The sequence below is a fragment of the Marmota monax genome, unplaced genomic scaffold (assembly GCF_021218885.2).
Source record: "Marmota monax isolate L192 unplaced genomic scaffold, Marmota_monax_Labrador192_F-V1.1 WCK01_AAM20220418_F8-fsc00014, whole genome shotgun sequence".
Lineage (NCBI taxonomy): Eukaryota > Metazoa > Chordata > Mammalia > Rodentia > Sciuridae > Marmota > Marmota monax.
In genome coordinates this window covers 32,251,336-32,271,423 of record NW_026695222.1, presented here as the reverse complement: position 1 = coordinate 32,271,423, position 20,088 = coordinate 32,251,336, and the positions used below count along the sequence as shown (strand labels likewise).

The 20,088-nt window shown below is 55.9% G+C and overlaps 1 protein-coding gene across 1 annotated transcript in view; it reads right to left on the bottom strand.

Annotated features, from left to right (window-relative positions):
• Window positions 1-2,238: 2,238 nt before the first annotated feature.
• Window positions 2,239-20,088, bottom strand: part of Kcnb1 (potassium voltage-gated channel subfamily B member 1) — an 85,087-nt gene continuing 67,237 nt past the window's right edge. Inside the window, exon 2 of the mRNA XM_046433815.2 lies at window positions 2,239-12,806. Within this exon, the coding sequence (XP_046289771.1) occupies window positions 10,806-12,806 (2,001 nt within the window). The 3' untranslated portion in view covers window positions 2,239-10,805. The remainder of the gene's footprint in view (window positions 12,807-20,088) is intronic.

The following is a 20,088-nucleotide window of genomic DNA, read 5'->3' as shown; positions in this document are numbered from 1 at the left end:
GCACTGACCACGTGCCGGAGAGCAGCTGGGGTGGCTTAGGGAAGAAAGAGGAGGCTCGGCCTTCAATAGGAAGATTTCCAGGGTAGATAAGGGAAAGCAGCAGGGTGCGGGACTGTCTACGCGTGACTATTTGTGTGGAGCAGACCCAAACCAAACAACCTGCATAGGTCTGTGAGTGTGTGTGTGTGTTAGAGAGTGTGAGAGAGTGTGTGAGAGAGTGTGTGAGTGTGTATGAGTGTGTGTGAGTGTGTGTGAGAGTGTGTGTGTGTGAGAGTGTGTGTGAGAGAGTGTGTGAGTGTGTGTGTGAATGTGTGTTTGCATAAACCATCTCAGGGGCACAGGAGAAACTGGCTTGGTCACTGCCTCCAGGAGGGGAGACTGGGGTCCAGAGGTCTGAGGGACATTCTGCTCCTCACTGAACCTTTTAGACCTTGCACTGTGTACCTCCTCCAGTATTTTTCAACTGGAGGTGATTTTATCCCTCAAGGGACAGCTGGCAATGTCCAGAAACATTTTTGATTGTTGCAGCTTCACGGAGGTGCCATCTGCCTCCGGTAGAGGCCCCGTCGTATGCTGTGGAGCAGTGCACAGTGCATGGGACACCCCCCAGAGAATGTGCTGCCGTAAACGTTGATTGGGCTGAGCTGAGAAACTCTGATCTATTAAAAACTTCAACAAAAAAAATTTTTTGTTTTGTTTTTGGGCACTGGGCATTGAACTCAGGGTCACCACTGAGCCACATCTCAGCCCTTTCATTTTTTTATTTTGAGACAGAGTCTTGCTGAATTGCTCAGAGCCTCACTAAATTGCTGAGGTTGGCCTCTAATTCGTGATCCTCCTGCCTTAGCCTCCTGAGTCACTGGGATTACAGCTCCTGATAATGTAATTTTGCTTTTAAAGGATTGTCTCTTATTCTGAGATAATCCACTTTGGGGATTTGAAATGTTCTTTGTTTCACAAGGTGATGATAGCAGGTTATTATTATTATTATTACCATCTTTACGTAGAAAAATAAAATGCTAGTAACACTTGCCCAAACCCAATGGGAAATTTTCCTGGGCTGTGACATTCTGCGGTTGGAAAACTACCCTCTGCTAAACAGGGCTTCAGGATGAGTAGTTTACAAACATGTCCCCAGGCCTGGCAAGCTCTCACCTGGCTTCGTGAGGCCCTGGGTTAGATCTCCAGCACTGCACAATTAAGTCCTTAATTAATTTTTAAAAAATGCCCCTCCCCCCAATCTTTGGCACTTTTCCCTGCAGAGGTGGGTTTCTACCCGCCTGAGTGTGACCTGGACTCCGTATCTCCCTGTTGAGGAGGAGAGTTTGGAGGAAGTGAGGGTGTCTGATTTCTGAGACCGTCACAAAAGGCTCTGTGGCTTCCTGCTTGAGGTCTCCTTGGGCCACTCTCTCAAGGAAGCTAGCTGCTGGGCCATCAGGACACGCAGGAGCCCTGCACTGAGATCCGCGGGGTGAGCAGCACAGGCCTCCTGCCCGCAGCCAGAGAGCAGCGAGGCTCCTGGGCCCAAGTGCAGAGGCGCCAGGGCCCAGATGAGCAGAGGACTGAGACCTCTGGGCAGACCCCGACCAGGACCACCCGCTGCAGGTGATCCTGAGCCCCTGTCCTACACACACCACGAATGAGGTGACAACCCCTTCCGCCTGCTGGGCGTTGGGGTGACTTGTTACACAGCACCAAGAGACGAAGACTGAAGTCCTCGAGCCTTGTGCTCATCTGGTCAGTGTACGGCTAAAAGCCCGGGATTCCTAGGTGACATTTATAAGTTGGGATATTTCCCATGAAAATCCAGATCTCTGGCTTCTCTTCAAAAGATCCAGCGCCGCCCTGCGCGCTCACGGCCAGAGGGAGGGGTCCTGCTTCCTCGGGGTGCGCCTGTCCAGGCTCCTCACTCGCTGCCGCCCCAGTGTCTCACAGGAGGCTACTTTACTCACTATGTCACCTGCCCGTCTCCTGTCAGCATTTGAGCCTCTGCCTTCTGTCGTGAGACATTTTTCTGAGAGCCACAGTTGCCGAGGGCCGTGTGACCACAGTGGGGCTTCAAGGCCTGGACACAGTCCCCCAGGGTGGGGGTTGCCACTGCTCTGCATTTTCACACCCTCCCTCTTCGGGGGAAAGAGAAAACATACGTGTGCCCCTTTAGGTCCCCAGCCTTCTTATGGCCTTTCCCACCCTGCCCCCCCCCCGTACCCTCCACAAAGACAAACCAGCACCACCGAGTTTGTTTTCTCCATACCTTTTATTGAACTCGGCAGACTTGGTTAAGGGACCATTTGCTTGGAAATTCTTAAACATCTGGACATATTTTACAAGACAGGGCAGCAGCTGGAGGTCACACAAGGATCACAATTTCATCTCACCACATGCATAAAAAGACACTGGGATTTCCGTTGTTTGGTTTCTGTGTGTGTGTAAGAGAGAGAGAGAGAGAGAGAGGGAGGGAGGAGGGGGAGGGAGCACACAGGCACGGGGGCCCGTGCTCACCGTCCCCGTGACAGGAAGGACTAGACATAAACTGATGAGAGATGAACAGACCCACAGGCTCGACCCCAGAGAGAGGGGCTGAGGACGTTGGTTGTTTATGGCTGTGTGATTGGCTTGGCCCCATCAAGGGCGGGGCAATCAGATGGCTTTGCAGGAAGGAAAACCCCAACCTCACACCACGGTTTCTGGAGGGACACAGGGTCTCAGCTGTTGGATTGGGGGCACATGCTGTCATGGGGGGCTTTGAGGCTCAGGAAAGAGGAGACCATGGGCTCTGAAGCTGGAGGACAGGCAGCCTCCGCGGCTCAGCAGTGCAATACAGTTCCAGGTGGTGGCCCCTCTGTTCCTACCCGCAAGCCCCGGACCAAGGGAAAGCCCACACTGGACCCTTGGTTTAGCGGGAAAACCATGGTCTCCCCAGAGACGAGCGACAGCTCCACTAAACCAGAGGCTGGAAACTGCAGGGCGGGAAGACAGGAAGGAGGTTGAGCCACCTCCTGGGCTCTCGGGGGAGGGAGGCTCTAAAGGACTGTGGCCCTAATCGGCTTGGGGACTACAACTGTCAAATTTGGATGTCATTGTGAGCCCAGATGGAGGCGAAGAACAGGTGGCATTGGTGGGGTGTTATGGGCTTCAGCGAGGGGGGCTCCTGAGTCTCCTTCCCTCGGTTGGCAGCATCCAGCCAGGTAACACCCTCCCCCTGCCCTCGCCCACCTGCCAGTCATCCACCCAGGCCCATCCTTCACACATTCACTCTCCAAAAACAGGCTGGATGGCCACTGTATGCCAAGGGCACATGCTGGCACACAACCCTGAGATCCTGGAACAGAAAATGGGGATCCCCGCCCTTGACCTTGGACTGAGGTCAAGAAAGGTCTGGAGAGCCAAGGGGCCAGCTACCTGCACACGCACCCAGGCTCACCCTGCTCTTGGATACCAAGCTCATTCAGGGTCTCAGAAGGCCCTAAACCTAGGGGCCAAGAGCCACGCTGTAGGGGACCCGGACCCCTTCTCCTGTGCTGCTTCTCTCTAATCCAGCTTCGCCCAGGAGGCAGCCAGTGTGGGGTGGTCCCTGCCAAGCCCTGGGAGTCCAAGAGGAACACAGCAGGGGGTTTCCTGCATTTCCTGAACTGGTCAGGTACTGCAGCCTCGAGCAGTTTCTGCAGGGCAGAGGCTCTCACCTTATCCTCCAGGGTAAGATCCTGGAGGCTGGCTTTTGTTTGATTTAGTTTGGGAGAAGGCAGCTGCAGTGGGCCCAGCCACACACATCAGCCACTTCTCCTTATTATCTTTTCTTTCTTTCTTTTCTTTTTCTTTAAATGCGAGTGCAGGGGAGGGAACCTAGGGCCTCCTGTGTGCTAGGCAAGTGCTCTCCCGCAGAGCCGGACCCCCAGCGCCGGCCTCACCTTATAAAAACCCCAGTGCCACCTGGAGCCGGGCTTACCTGCAGATGAAGTCCCACCTCCCCAAGCCCACCCCACACAACGAGGGCGGGTCTTTCTGGACTGCCCTCCTATGTTCTGTTTGGGGAAGGCCCATTTGGGAAGGGATGTGGGAGAGGCCCTCTGCTTGGCGGCAGCTGACATCCTTTTGCTGTTAAAACGGGATCTGGGTCGCCTGTCTCCGGTTCGCCTTGCTGGGTTTACTTCACGGGGAGAGATTTCCCAGGTCTGGAAAGGGAGGGATCTCCTATTGTACTTGCCAGAAAATAAAAGCCCTTTTGGGTGCCGTTGTTATTGCCTGGGCAGTGGGTGGCTGGTTGGTGGGTGGGAGAGAGATCACTGGGCACAGGGCAGAAGCACCATGAGACAGCCAGCCTGAGAGGAGGACTTCACAGACGGCTCTGCGGCTGGCATCAGAGAGGGTCGTGTGAATCCCTTCCCAGGGTGGCTCCTGTTAGGCCACTGGGGATGGGCTGGACGGGTGACTGACATGGTCATTAAAATTGCCGGAGACCGGGAACAGGCAGGGAACAGAGTCCCCTTCCTTCTTGGGCACCCTCTATGATGGCTCCAAGTTCTAGAAACTGAGTTCGTCCTCCCTGTGTTCCATGCCCTGCGCCTCCACGGAAAGCCTGTGCCCAGAATATCCAAGTCACCTGCGTGCGCGCGTGCACACACACACACACACACACACACCGAGAAACAAAATAGCCTTGATCGCTCAGTCTGATTCCCACGCAATGCCAGGGCCCCTGTGTGTCACCCAGTTCACGTCCCATCTTGCCTCCCTATAAACACCTGCAGGGCAGGGGGCTCATGACCAGGGTGGCCTTGGGGTCTGAGCAGACAACCGGCCTAGCAGAAGGGCTTCCTTAATTTGAGCTGGAACTGACTGCCCTGTCCCTCTCATGCAAGAGAACCCGTCGGAGTCCCGCATGCAGCCATCTGGCAGCTGGGTGGTCTCTTCTTCCGGTCAATGTCCCACCTCCAACCCCCCGGCCAGCCTTTGGGGATCTTTTCAGGAACGTGGCAGGCAAGAAGAGAGTTAGGCTCCCGGGTGAAGAGGAGGGTTCTCTCAATTAACAGAGCCCTTTTCCATTTCAGTTCTCCAAGATGCCATTTTGGAAAGTTCAGGAGAAATTCCAAGCTCAGAGCACATCGGGGATGGTGGACAGAAACACAGACAGCACCCTCTTTCCCAGTGAAGACGGCCAGGGCCAGGGGGTTTGCCTATCTGGGTACCGAACCCAGGAAACGACTGAGAGGTAATTTTGTTGTTCTGAGGCAAAAGTTAAAAAAATCTTGTCAGCTTTATTTTATCTTATTTGTATTTATTCCAGATTGCCAGGGATTTTGTGGGGCGGGGGGGATTCCAAATAGGAGCATAAACCAGAGGCACAAATTCCTATTTGTGTTGGCTTCCTCTGGGGATCCATGCTAGGGGCTGGGTCACTGCTATCTGGGGGTCTTGGTTTGGCTCAGATCTCTATTCTGGGCAGAGCCCAGAGACAGGAAGGCAGGTGGGACACTAAAGCCTGAATGATCAGAGGGCCTTCTTCATGGTCCTGCATGAGCCCGTGGGCAGAGAATCACCTTCTGCTGAAGGTCCTGCTCAGTGAGCTGTCCTCTGCCCACCCATGGTAAAAACTGCCTCGTGGAACTAGTTATCAGGACAGTGCAAAGCCTCTTCAGGCTCGGACAGGCAGAAGCTGGAAAAGTACTGCTGCCCTTGAGACTAATCCAGCCAGGCAGGTGGAAAGGCCAGGGGAGAGGAAAGAGCAGATTTGGGGGCCATCTCTTCTTGTCTCTTGGCTGCAAGGGTGTGTGACCACTGTTTCTCAGTTAGAAGTGGATTGAAATGAGGGGCTGATGCAAAGTGGAGGAGATCTGGGGCCCAGCATGGTTTTCTGTGGTTCAGAGAAACCTGAACACGCTCTGGTCTTCAGGTCTGGTTGGTGGTACCGGGAGCTGGACACTGGTCGTGGGAGCAGTCTGACCGAGATGGACTTGGGAGTGGTCTGGACCTCAGAGAAGCCAGGGACGAGTTTGCTTGCATGAGGCTTTTGGTTCCAAGATTTGGGGGGAGGAAAAAAACAGACCTTTCAGATTCCTGGAGGGTGGGGGTAGGAGCTCAGCCCTGAGTCAGCTCAGGGCTGACTTTGAGGGTCAATGTTACCGACTCCCCTCCTCTCGCTCCTGCATCTGAGCCCTGGGTTCTAGAGAACAACGAGTAGGAGAAACACAAAGATGGAATGAGGTAAGAGACAGACATTTCCTAGTGCCCGGAAAGGCCTACAGGCAGGAAGTCAGACCCCAAGTCTTCCCACCTCCAGAGAATCAGCATCCACGGGAAGAAAAGAAAAAAGCCCAAAGGACTCTGGGAGGAAATGAAAAAGATCAGAAAATATCAGCTAGGATAATATCCAACCATGAGACTCCTAAGATACCACTCTGTATTGCAAAAGAAGAAATTAGACTCAATTGCCCTATTATAAATTTGCTAAAAATACATATACATATATATATTTTTTTATCTGAACAGAAAAATAGACTACTCTGAGATGTGTGGTCATTCTGTGACATAGTCACACATCAGATGCTTTTAGAGCCAGGAGAACCACGAAGGTGCGCCGAGGTTGACTCTTATTTCTGGATGTGGCCAGGGCTGGGTTGGGTCATCCCGCTGGGTGACATGAAAGTCACATAAGCGGTGGCAGGTGAGGAAACACCCGCTTGGGGTGGGGAGCTTTCTTGTCCTTCTGGGGATTCAGGAATGCCCCTTCTTTCTTCTGCCAAGTTTGAAGTTACAAAAAACAATCATTTTAAACTCCCCGAAGGCGAGGAACTTTTGCTGTGGCCACCTTTGATGGAGGCTGGAAAACCTGGGGTTACGGTGCTTGAGTCTAGTCGGCAGAGAAATGAGGGAGGAAGCGGGTGGGGGTCTGGGGATCTGGCTTCAGAGACCCTCGTCGGTGGTGAATTTTAAACATCTGCTTGTTCATGGACTAGACATCCCAGTCACCTCGGAGCAGGACAGAAATATACAATGTTACAAATATCAACAGCACATTTCGGTTTTACAGAAGAGAACACTGTTTTGTTTTCCCTTAGAAAAGCGGGTCGTATCAGGAGGAAGGCAGAGACGAGGCTGTGGGTCCCGAGACACGGAGGACACTGGGGAACCGCAGGAAGGAGTTTGTGTCACCAGCCGCCGTGGGGGCAGGCTGAGCGGTCGGAAGGACAGGGCTCCTCAGGATTCTGTTGCTCTTCCTTCTTCTTCTTCCCTCTTGGTGCCCGATCTTTCTAGAGACAGGGGCCTCCCGGGAACAAGTGTTCTCTCTCCTTTTTCTTTCCCCTTAAAAGTGTGCTTAAGATAGAATTCCTAAAGAAGGCACTGAGACATCTACGGCACCACAGACCTCTTCTTCTCTTTTGCCCAAAGAGGAGAAGGCCAATGAGCGGCTCCTCCGGGGCTGGCCCTCCTCTCCCCCAGGTGGCCAGACCCTCCCGGTGTGACCAGAGCATGCAGTGGCCTGGTCCCTAGCCCTTTCTGGTGATGGTGGAAGTTCAGCTCAGTTGGATTCATGGTGAGTTTCATTGAACTCCAGCCGCCGGTCTTGCCTGCTTGGGTCCACCTGCTTCCTGTGTCTGATGGGTTCATCGACACATGGCGACCGATGGCAGGCCCCAGTCCTCTTCAGCTGCCCCAAACCACGGCTCTCCTCTTCACTACCAAGGCCGTCCGTCAAGTTCCGCTTCCCAGTGGGGACCCTTGGGTAGATTTCCCAGTGCGTGGCCGCACGGGTACACTGGTTCAGGTCGGCGTATGCATGTGCAGAATCTGGGTATGTCCTTTGTTTGGCAGAGGGGGGTGGGGAAGGCTGGGGAATGTCACGATACTCTATTTTGAGTTGAGCACAGGGTAGAAGCTGTGTTCCCACAACACACACAGAGTCAAGGAGGGGAGAACCCAAACTGCAATGGAGTACTCTCTAAGCATAGTATATGCTGAATTTCAGTGATTCTGTTTCTATAAGAACTCTATATAGGACTCTGGCTATGCAGCCTGAAAAGGTAGGTTCTTAATGATACTTCTGAATTCGTCCTTCAAAAGTGACTCAATAAAATGCTACTTTAAGGTCAGACAACACACACGAGGGAGGAGGGGCCAGGTCCAGCGTGACACAAGACAGAAAGGGCCTTTGGTTACAAGGAGAGTTGCACCAATTGGTTATTAGTTAAAAAAAAGGCGGGGGGGGGAGGGAGGAAGGACGGAAGGACGGAAGGAAGGAAGGGTCTTTCCAATCTGTGCACTCCTCATCTGCTTCAACCAACATGAAATGCCTTGGTTTAAAGAAGGGGTGGTGAGTTCCCTCTTGCAATATATGGCTATATTTAAACATGTTTGCTCTCCTGATATGTAAAATAGACTATATTATTGTTAGTGGTACTGATTTTTTTTTATAGATAGCATCAGCTCTAAAAATATCTGAATCAGAAATCACAACTATTTACTTTTATCAAAAAGCATTTGATTGTTTTCCCTGAATTTTCACATTTGTGCTGATGGTGGACAGAAACGTGATGGAAACGAGAGAGACACAAAGATGCCGGCCAGGACTGTCCCCCAGTCGTCCTCAACAGGCCCAGCCCCGGAGGTACACCCAGGAAGGATTCGGAAGCGCTGCTCTTTCCTGCCTCCAATGTGCCAACCGACATAGGGTGGCCTCACACTGTCCTGCCCCAGGTGGCCTCACACTGTCCTGCCCCAGGACCTATGCGCTTGCTGTGCGAATGCTCTGAAGACCCCTAGGAAGAACTGAGTTCTTTTTTTCCTTGTTAAATCAGCAGATAACAGGACTGTTCCCTTTCGGGAGGATCCACAGTCCCTGGGGATGCTGAGAAGTGGTCTGAATTGGTTCTTGTACAGCAGAGAACACGTATTTTTGAGTGGGAAATGATCCTACATGATCATATGTGTGACAGGTGGCCAATCTCGTGCCATTGAGTGGAGAGCAGGCAGGACAACCCTGTGATACTTGTGTACTGACAGGTAGGTGATGCCGTTGTACAGTGGGCAGACCAGCCAGTGAAGGACAGGCGAGCCACCAGGAAGACACATGTCTGGCACTGTACCGAGGACAGGCAGAAGCACACCACTGGACCTGGGACAGCACCCACCAACGTCACATTAAGAGAACCACATGGCACTATCGTGTGCTGCAGACGGGCAGACTGGAACACAGCATCGTTACTGACAGACAGACGGACACCACAGTGGTCCAACCCAACGTCACTGCGCTGAGGGACAGCCAACAATGCCACGCCATGGGACTAAAAGCAGGCAGGACAACGCCAGGTCATCAAGCTAGGACAGAGGACCAACAGCAAGAAACAGAGCAGAGCGCTCAGGATGCGCACGGAGACTTATTGCTTGTGTCTGCACCGTCTGCATGGTGGCCGCAGGAGGGACAGCTGAGCTTTCAGGACAGACACTGAAACACACCCAAGGCTGGTGGACAGAGAGAGCGGAGTGGAACACCCGGTGCCCAACCGTCGCTGCGACCTTCTGAGGTGCGCCCGTCTCCTGTACTCGAGTCTGGGGGAGGCCCTGGCCCCTCCTGCCCCCTGAGGGGTGCGGGGAGGAGCCTCCAGAGGGGCAGGGAAGGAGCCACAGACTCTGGTGTGGCCGACAGTGGTACCCACCGTGGCCAGAATGGGCATGTGGCCACAACCCAACCACAGGGTCAGCAAGTGGCCCCCGGAAATAGTGCTTGTTTAAAGTGCAAGATGTGGACACTGTCCCTGGTAGAACTATTTTTGAAAAACATAAAGTGCTTTTTATTAACATTTTTTTTTTTTAGCTTGAATATAACAGGAAACAAAAAGAACTTTCTATCATAGTAGGCGATCTCCCCGCTGTAGCAGGAGGCATTCAGGAGTCCGGATGAGGCATTTCAATGAGGGTGTTCTTTCCCTTGCATTTTTGCAGGTAAAAAAAAGAAAGAAAAGAAAAAAAGAAATTGGATTTGATGCTGTTCTTCGGTAGCACACGGTCTCTTTGAGTAGCTATTTCTTTTGCATATTTGACACTTGCATATCTTTCCAGTCTACCCTAGCGAGCACAGAAGCATCTTCCTCCTATATCCCTAGGCCAAAGCTCTGAGTTCCTCCTTCTGAACCCTTCCCAGATTGCTGGGGGCAATTAAAATTGAGTACAAATGGTGCCACTCACCCTGATGACATCTCAACACAAAACCTCAGGCTCGACGGGACACTGAAGTCCGTGAAGTCTTTTGAGTGAGGTCTGCGCCGGGATCTGGACTTGCGGCGCGGAGACTTTCCGGCGACACAGGCTTTCTCAGTAGCCTTCCAACAGCGGATCCATCCAGGAGGTGACAATCCAGGAGGTGACGGGCAGGTGGGCCTGGAGGTGGCCCGCCACACCCCATACCAAATCGGCCAACCCACTCTTTCAACAGCCACTGGTTCTAGTTTCTCCTCCCGCGGAAGCCGGGGCGATGGACACTTGCCCTCGGAGGCCGTGACAGACAGCCTCGAGAGAAGAGCGGGGAGTGGGTGGCCTCAGTTAGGTGGCGCTGCGGTGGTGGCGGCTGTGAGCTCCTGTCATCTCCCACAGAGGGCAGCAGGGTTGGTACAGGGAGCCGCTGTCCTCCCCGGCATGGCCGGTTTCATGCTGACGGGCCTGTCCTGGCTCTCCGGGTCTTAGGGGACCTTCTCTGGAGTCCCTGGGGGCTTTGCAGAGACTCTCTGTCCCGAGTCCACCCGGGAGAGCTCTGCGGCAGCAGCCAGCCGCCCTCCCCCCTGGGCCCCACCTGCACGCTGGCCTCCGCGGCCAGTTCACAAGCTCTGATCCTTGCTGCTCCCCAGGGCCCCTCCCCCGGGCAGCACCCGGACGTCGGGGGAGAGGTGGTTCTCGAGTTTGCACTTCTCCTGGGCCCCGGGGCCCCTTCCAGTCAGCGCCTCCGCGGGGTAAAGGCAGTTCTGCGGAAGGAACTTGGGGGAGGTAGGCACCGGGGAGCTCTCGAGGTGGTTCTTGTCCGCTCTGGGGCCCAGGCTGAGCTTGGGACTGGTGCCCCCGTGGAGGCTCCTGGGAGGGCTGGAGTCCACGCTGTAGAGCAGCTGCCCCTCGTCGTCCGTGTCGGCGTCGATGTACTGGTGGACGCCGGCTTCGAAGCTGAATGCTATTGCTGTGGGTTTCTCGGGCGACCTGGGGGGCGTCCTAGCACTTGCCGTGGTGTAGACGGAGGACTCTGGGCTCAGCACGGGCTTGTCCAGGAGGGTGGCGCGCTCCAGTCCTGCGACAGCGGCTGCAGCGCCCCCCCTGTTCCTAAGAGGGTCGGGGTACATCCCCAGAACGGGGAGCAGGGGACTGGGGTCCCCCTCCATGAAGTTGACTTTGAGTGCTCGGAGCTTCAGGGGGTTGTTGGTCTTCATGGAGCTCTTGGGGCTCTCGATGAGGAAGCTCGAGGAGTGGCTGCCGTCGGGGGTGGAGTTGGCCTCCCCCAGCCGGCCCCCGCTGGCCCCCAGGACTCCCCGCCAGCCCACCTCTGGAGCCATGCTGCCCCCAGCCTTGATGGGCAGTGAAGCCAGAGGACTGTGGGAGAACCTGGTGGCCTCGGGGAAGTCTGTGGCACAGCTGATGAAGCTGTCGATGCTCGACATGCTGCGCATGTCAATGACCCCTTCCGTGCGCGTGGGCAGAGGGGCTACAGGGCTGGGGATACTCTCCATTTCAAGTTCTTCCTTTGGTTTGCTCTGTGTTGCAGACTCCTTGGTAGTGAGGATGGGTTGGGACTGGGTCTTGGCCATCTTATTGTACATGTCTTCCAGCTGCTGGACATTCAGGTGCTGAGGACTAGAAGACGATCTGGCCTTCTCAGGGGATCCCTGCTCCTTGGTTTCAAAGGACTTACTGGAGCTGGTTTCGGACAGTGTCCTCTTTGTCCATTTCCACTTGTTGGGAGACAAGTGGTTGTCTTGGAGTTTATCCTTCTTATCTCCATTTTTCTCAATCACGATGTCCATCATCTCAATGCTCCTGGCAAAAGCATCCTTCATGTTCATGGATACGATGCTGCCATTCCTCTTGGCCCTCTCCAGAGCCTCTCTTCGCTTGATGGCTTTCTCCTGCCTCTTCTGCTCCTTGTAGAACTCGGAGAAGTTGTTGACGATGATGGGGATGGGAAGAGCGATCACCAGGACCCCGGCGATGCAGCAAAGTCCCCCCACTATCTTCCCCAGGAGAGTCTTGGGATAGATGTCTCCGTACCCGACAGTCGTCATGGTGATGGTGGCCCACCAGAAAGAGGCCGGGATGCTTTTGAACTTGGTGTCGTCCTCGTCCTTCTCAGCAAAGAAGACGAGGCTGGAGAAGATCATGATGCCCATGGCGAGGAAGAGGATGAGCAGGCCCAGCTCGTTGTAGCTCCGGCGCAGGGTGAAGCCCAGGGACTGGAGGCCGGTGGAGTGGCGCGCGAGCTTCAGGATGCGGAGAATGCGCATGATGCGGAAGATCTGGACCACGCGGCGCACGTTCTGGAACTGCAGCACGCTCTTGTTGGACTCGGTGAGGAAGATGGTGACGTAGTAGGGCAGGATGGCCAGCAGGTCGATGGCGTTGAGGGGGCCCTTGAAGAACTTCCACTTCTTGGGCGAGGACAGGAAGCGGAGCAGGTACTCCATGGTGAACCACGCGATGCACACGGCCTCCACGTGGGCCAGCTGCGGGTTGTCCGTGCTCTGGCCAAACTCATCGAGGCTCTGCAGCTCAGGCAGCGTGTTGAGGGACAGGGCGATGGTGGAGAGGACGATGAACATGATGGAGATGATGGCCAGGATCTGCGAGGAGAAGGGAGGAGCGAGTTAGCACGACCGAAGGTCACGGTGACCCTGGTGTCTGCAGGGCCTGCGAGCTTTCCCCACCCGCTTGTCACTTAATGATCGAGTCTTGAGCCCGAAAGAGGACTCACTCAAGTCCATTTATCCTCCGGGTGTGAAAATGGAGAGCCAGAGGTCTGAAAGGACCTCAGCTGACCAGGACACCAGGGGCCACCCCTGCCTCCTCTCTGGCCACCACTGGACTCTGCAGGTGTGGCATGAGAGCAGCTGGGACAGCACAGAGACAAATGCGCACAGTCGTGTTTCAATAAAACTTTATTTAAAAATAGGCAGTGGTCTGGACCTGGCTCCTGAGCTAGACAGGTGGTTTATGGGATTCCTGGGTGGGCGCTGCTTGTGCGGCCTGGTGCTAATGATACTGGGAGTTGCCCTTTGTGGGTGCGTGTGTCAGACACTTGCCACGTGATACTGTCCCCATTTGTACAGTAACCCAATTAAATAATATTCACTCCATTGACCAAATGGGGAAACTAGAAAGTGGCATCTAGCAAGTGGCAGAGACGGAATTTTAACCCAGGTCAGTCTGACCCCAGAGCATGAGCTCTCAAGGCTAGGTTAAAGGTCAGACAAAAGCAAAAGACCCCTTGGCTAGAAAGATGCTCAAACATGAAATTTAGCAGGTGGTTTTCAAGGAGGCCAGACATCCTGGATCCACATTATTAACTCTTGGTTGGACTATGAACTGCTGGGACTAAGGACCTTGTCTTAACGGCCACTGTATCCCCTGCAGCAAGAACAGGGCTTGGGACTGTTATAGTGGCACACACCTATAATCCCAGTGGCTCAGGAGGCTGAGGCAGGAGGATGGCAAGTTCAAAGCCAGCCTCAGCAACTTAGTAAGACCCTGTCTCAAAATAAAAAATAAAAAAAGGACTGGGATGTGGCTCAGTGGTCGAGTGCCCCTGGGATCAATCTCTGGTTCCTACATTCACACACACACAAAAGAAGAGTGTTTGGTCCAAAGGAGTCTCAGTGGATGTTTGTGGGAATGGAAATGGAATCCAGGCTGTGGGTGGTGGGAGGGACTGCTCTGGGGTCTTTTTTAAAAAATACAAATTCAGTCACATTACTTCTCGGCTGAGTGAGTCTCCAGGACTCTTGGGCAAGACCCAAACCCTGAGCATGCCTCCTGGGCCGCTCACCCGCCCTCTTTTTGGAGAGTCACCCTCCCTTGACCAACTGAAGGGACGGGCCCTGCTGCCAGGCTTGGCTGCTTCCTCCTGCCTAGCGCTGGTCAGCCCAGGGTGGCAGAGGATCCAGGCTGAGCCGGCCAGTACCCAGGGCTCAGCCAACCTGTCTCTGAGAATCTGTACTCGGGGATGTGGGAGGGGTGTGAGTGACAGAAGGGTGACCTTTGGACAGGATAGTCAGGTAGAATCTAGAACTGAACCAGCGTCAGGAGAAGCCCATGCCCCAAGCAAGTGTGTCCCAAGCTGCAGGGGTCAGGGAGGGCACAAAAAATTGGAGAAAGCCCAACCTTCTTCCAGAGACACCAGAGAAGGAAGGCAAGAGGCAGAGGAGGGGCAGTGGGGCCACGGGAGCAACGTAAGAGGCCGGGTGGGCAGCAGTTAGGAGCACGGGGACTGGTGCCTGCCTACCTTGGCTTCCCAAGCCCCAGCTCTGCCACTTCCTTACCTTGGACAAGCTATTTAACCTCGAAAAGCCTCAGTTTTCTCATCTGCAAAATGGGATGGTCACAACCATACATGCCCCAGAGAGCTGCTGTGTGGACAGACGCGTCCCCGCGTGAGCGGTGCATTGGCCCCCACTGCCAGCCTCTGAGTGGCCTCTGAGTGGCCTGCTGTACCCTGTACGTAAACCTGTCCCAGCGTGGGTGAGCATGAGGTCTCTGGCCCCAGGAAGGATGCATGGCTTCCTGTTGCCTCTGACCCCTTTCCCCAAGCCTTGCCACGTGCCTCTGTGGGTAGGTTCTGCGAGCCGGGGCCTCTGGCCTCTGTCGGGGAATTCCGTCGGACCCATCATTTAAAACCCAGCCCAGGCTCCTCCCCTCTGAGGTCGCCCCTGCTTTCCCTAGGCAGGGACGGCCCCTCCGTCCTCAGGGCCGGCATCATTTGCCATACCTGGGGACACTCACCACACACGTCCCTGCTGCTGCCAAGAACCTGTGGGCACTGGGGACGTGAGCTGGTTCTGAGGTTTACCTCGGCGCCCAGAGCCTGCTCAGGCACTGACCCACGACAGAGGTTAATCGCACAAGTCCACGGAGGCGCAAGTGGGAAGGCCAGGGCCAGGCTTCAGCCCTCCACCTGGAAGGGGACGTCCCTGCCTGGGTTAGGGATGCCCCGGGCGGAGCTCTGCGCCTGCGCAGAACAGCTGGCTCTGAAGGTGGGGTGCGCTGCCGGGGCGCTCCCCCAGCCTCGGGCCTCCCCCGCTTTTGCACTCTCGCTACAGTTACCCCCAAAGTGTCCTCTGTTTTCAGAACAACGAGCTTTTGAGTCCTAGTGTCCTGATTTGCATCCATTGGAAGAAAAAAATTTGTGATCACTGTAAAATGAAATCTTTGTTACATACGAGAGCAGCGCCGCTTCACATGTAGCGTCTGACACTAATGAAGCCACCACCAAGTTGGGGATAGGAGCCGGTAGCAGTGACGCTGATACCCCCTGGTGTCCCCCCTCCACCCCAGAGGCAATTGCTGTAAGGAGTTTCTTTTCCTTTTGCTTTTGTGCATAGTTTTCCTTACGAATATGCGCGCCTCTAAACAGATCGTCCCTGTCGGGGTACCTCACTGCGTGTGCCCTTCCGCTCCGTGGACCACTCTTTCCCTAAAGGTGAAGGTGAATAGCAAAACAAAACAAGACCCCCATCTACCTTCCAGGCGGTACTTTAGCCTTAATAGTATGCATATATATGCAAATGGCTGATTTTTCATGCTATTGATTCATGCACTAAATACCCATCAAAATGAATGAGTAGTCCCTGGAATAAACTTATGGTGGCAGACTCTGGAGCTCCCGAGCAGAGGGCAGGGGAGCGGGCCCTGCGGCTGGCCCCAGTTCTGACCTCCTTGGCTGGGTGACCTGGAGCATCGGAAGGCTGCATCCCATGATTCTCAGCTGGGAACGATTTTGACCCCCAGGGGACACCTAGCAATTTCTGCAGAAACTTTCGGTTGTCACAGCTGGGGGCAGGGTGCTACTGACCTGGGCCGGTGGCTCAGGGTGCTGTGCGATATCCACCGATGCCCAGAAGCACAGGCCTGAAAAGCCGAGAGTACCAAGGCCCAGGGATCCTGGGACGTGCCAGGGGCAGCCCCTCACAGGTGGCAGCGTGGGGGCGTGTAGAGCTGTTGGCACTGGCTGGGCACAGAGGGGGTCGGGTCTTGTGGGCAGCCAGTGGCCTTCGGCTGAGCCCTTTGGGAGCTGCTCCCGTCTCTGACTCCTGGAAGGGGGCGCCTGTGTGCAAGGCGCGGACTCCGGGAGCAGAGCGTGTCCCTTTAAGACACGGGAGGACCTGTTTTCCTCCGAGGCTGCGGGGAGCCTGCTCCAGTTTCTAACCCCAGGTCACTCGGGGAAGGCCCAGGACTGATGTTCTGTGACAGACGCATGAATTATGCACCCAGCTCATTGTCGCATCTTGGAGCCTGTTTTTCTAAGGCAGCCCCCCCCCTTGGAACCTGAGAATGCGTCCTCCCGCCCTCTCCGCAGCCCAGATGCCCAGGAGGCCTGCTGGGGGGTCTCGTTGGGGCTCAGGGCCCCCAGGCCCCAGCTCTGTGCCCTGCATCCTGTGGGAAGTGCAGCCACGCAGCGGGGGCTCCGTGCCAAGCCCTCTGGGCAGCAGAACGTCTTCCTCTTCCAGACCCACTGAAGCCCATAGAGTCGGGGCCACACTCCCTGCCCAGGGAGCTTCCACGGGTCAGTTACGCCCTCCGTGCCTCAGTTTCCCCACCTGTAAAATGGGGGATCATGGCGCCATTGCAGTGAGCACCTGGTGAGTTCACAAGGCCTCAGGGCCGCCCGAGGCTCAGCGGCTCTTGTTTTCCCGGCTCCACAGCCTACATTTAGTCATAAGCTGGTTTGGGACTTGGGTTTGAGTCTTTGCAGCTGTGTGGTCTTGGACAAGTCCCTTGCCCTCTCTGAACCTGCATTTCCTACCTCTCAAGTGGCCACGTGACAGGCAGTGTTATTAAATCATGATTCAGGTTGCTGTTAGCCCCAACCCCACCTGGATGGTTGCTTCTAGAAGGCCAGCCCTAGGTCTGCGTCTGCGGGCCCCTCACAGCTGGCTGAGGCAGAGGCGTCCTCTGAGCATCTCTTAAACCCAGGACGGAGTGATCCACTCCCTGGGACGGAGCATGGGGACCAGCTGTCACCAGGGAGTCCTCCTGGCTCAGCTCAGGCCCTAACAGGGCTTCAGTTTTCCTGGGATGGGAGCCCAGCGGGGTCTGGTGGGATTCCAGGCCCCTAGGGAACGCAGGCTGGAGCCCCAGGGACAGGGCGCTGTCCCCAGATTCCCTCCCTGTGGGGAGGGGCTTTGGTGTCCAGGACAGAGATGGCAGCTGGGCGTCCTCAGGGTCAGGTGAGGGCTGGGAGCCAGGCCCCTGGTCCTAACTGCCGCTGCCACACTGTGGGTCCCCGTGCTGCCCTGTTGTGCCAGCTACGTGGAGGAGGCAAGGACGGGAGTCCAGCAGAGAAGGGAGGGGACGTGGCCACAGCACACCAGCCATGGTGTCAAGACTGTGAGTCACCTGGAACCCCGGCCACGGGGACTCTCAGGGCCTGCTCCCCCCAGCTGCACGCTCCCCCGTCGCAGAGCAGCCCGGTGTCCTCCGACTGACTGGCGAGGGGACAAACTCGGCGTGGCCTGTCACAGGGCAACATTCTCCATGCATGAGAAGCACTCACGCACTGCATCCAGGAGACGGGCGGGTGGAACAGAAGCCAGCCAGGAGGGCCACTCCCACCCGATGCCATCTCCATGAGTGTCCAGCTGAGGCAGGGCTGCGAGGACACCCCAGGGATTGGTGGCTGCAGGGCGGGTGAGGGATTTGCCGCTAACGGACAGGAGGGATTTCCCCGGGATAATGAGAATGTCCTAAAACTGACTTAGGATGACGGCGGCACAGCTGGGTACATTGATGAAAAGTCATTGAACCGTACGTTGGAAATGGGTGAATTATGTGGAATGTAAAATGTGCCTCAATAGAACTATAGGAAGTTGTTTTTACAAAGGGAATCCCATCGCCTTTAATCCCCACCACCGCTCGGGCGGCCGCACACCTGAGCAAGCCGCGGGTCTGGTGAAGCCTGCCCTGGACGCTCTTGGACAGAGCTCCAGTCCCTCCCTGTTGGTTAGCATGTGTTTATTGAGCACTTACTAAGTGCTACGCCATTGGTAGGGTTGCAGCATTAATAAGAAAGACTATCTTCCTGTGGCTGGAAGGTAGAGAGGTAGAAGAAAAAATAAGCCAGTCCAGGAGCAGGGTGATGTCAGACAGTGTTACGTGTGCACGTGACCCAGGAAAGCAAAACAGGGGCTCCAGGAGAGAAACACCAGGTGTCCACGTGAGGACTCTCCCAGGGTGAGAACGGTCAGGGAGGACTCTCCCAGGACGTGCCTGTTGCTGAGACTGAAGGATGAGAGGGAGTAAGTGTCATCCCAGGCAGCAGGCACCACACATGCAAAGGCCCTGGGGTGGGAATGGGCTTGGCATATTGAGCAACATAAGAAAGTCACTGTGGCTGGGGCTGCGTGGTGAGGGGGAGAGGGGGAGGAGAGGAGGCCAGAGAGGGCCTGATGAGGCACGAGAAGGGATTGGGACGTTCTGTCCAGATGACCTTCCTCTCTCTCCAGATCATTCCGCCCACTGCAGACTCCACACTGAATCCTGGCGAAACCGCTTACTGCCCCAAGATGCTCCGCAGTCAGCCACTCACCTCCAGATGCCCCACCTCGCACACCTGGCTGACCCTGGTGCCCATTCAAGCCCCAGCGTGGAGGCCGCTGATGAGCCCCAGGAACACTCTGGTCCTCAGGGTGGCCTGAGTCCGCTCCTCCCCGGGTCTCCCAGAGCCCGGGCACCTCCCACCACAGGGCCAGCTGCTGCTCGGGAATGGCCTGTGTCCCCCCGCTGGGGACAGAGCCAGAGCGGGAGCTCCCCAAATAGTCCATAGATTAAGGAACAAGAAAATGAATGCCGAGGCTTGGAGCACGAGTGACGCAGTGACGTTTTAGGGGCACGCGGCTTGCCAGCAGTGGGCGGGGCCTGAGCTCAGGCCCGCGGTCTCCCCAGGAGCTACTCGAGGGCAGAGGAGGAGGAGGAGGTTCCGGACCTTCAAGACCTTCCGTCCTTTTATGGAGCTTCCGCTTCCCGGCTTTAAAGGGGGATTACTGTTGGGGAGTTTTAATTAGAAGGGTCACTGGCCAGATCCGATTAGGGGACTGGGGGCGGGGGTTGTCCCCCTCCGCCCAGGTGGGGGCCATGACGGGGGGGGGGGGGGGAACTGGAGTCAGGAGCCGCAGGGACCGCTGGGCACACAGGGACAGAACCCAGGGGCCCGTGTAGGGCCTTCCCCAGGAGAAGGAGGCCCAGAGGCGGAAGGGAGTGGGCCCTGCCGAGGACCCCGCCCCTGTGACCTGCAGAGCCCAGAAATTCACTTTTACCTACTTGCCCTAGTTTCAAAATGGGGAGATTTCACATAGAGCCAGGTGTTTGGGTTCCCTTGGGAAAACCAGAAGCCCTCTCACCTGACCTGCCTCCCCAGGGGCGACCACGGGTGGGCGCTCCAGAGCAGCTGCCCCTGGGGCCCACACAGGCCCCCACCCCAGGGGTCCAGGCCTTGCCTTACCTGCAGGTCCTGGGCTTGTGACCCTGGACCGGCCTGAAGCAATAGTGAGGGCGACAGCCACTTGCTGACCTCCTAACACATGTGAAGAACCTTCCAGACAAGACGGCACAAGCCAGGGACTCAGGGGTCCTCTTGCCACATCCCATCTCTTCCTTTGTTCCCTACAAACAGCCTGTGGCCCAGCCTGGTCACCGCCTGTTCACAAACGTCCCTGCATCTGGCCCAGTCTCTCCACTTGCACCACCGTCTGTCCCAAGCCACCAGCCCCTCCCACCAGGACCACTGCAACAGGCTTCTTCCTGGTCTCCCACGGCCTCTCTGGCCCACGGTGGCCAAGTCCTCTGGACACCCCCGTATCTATCCTGTTCTACCATCACAGAGCCTCAGGGACACAGGGCTGCCCAGAAAAAAGA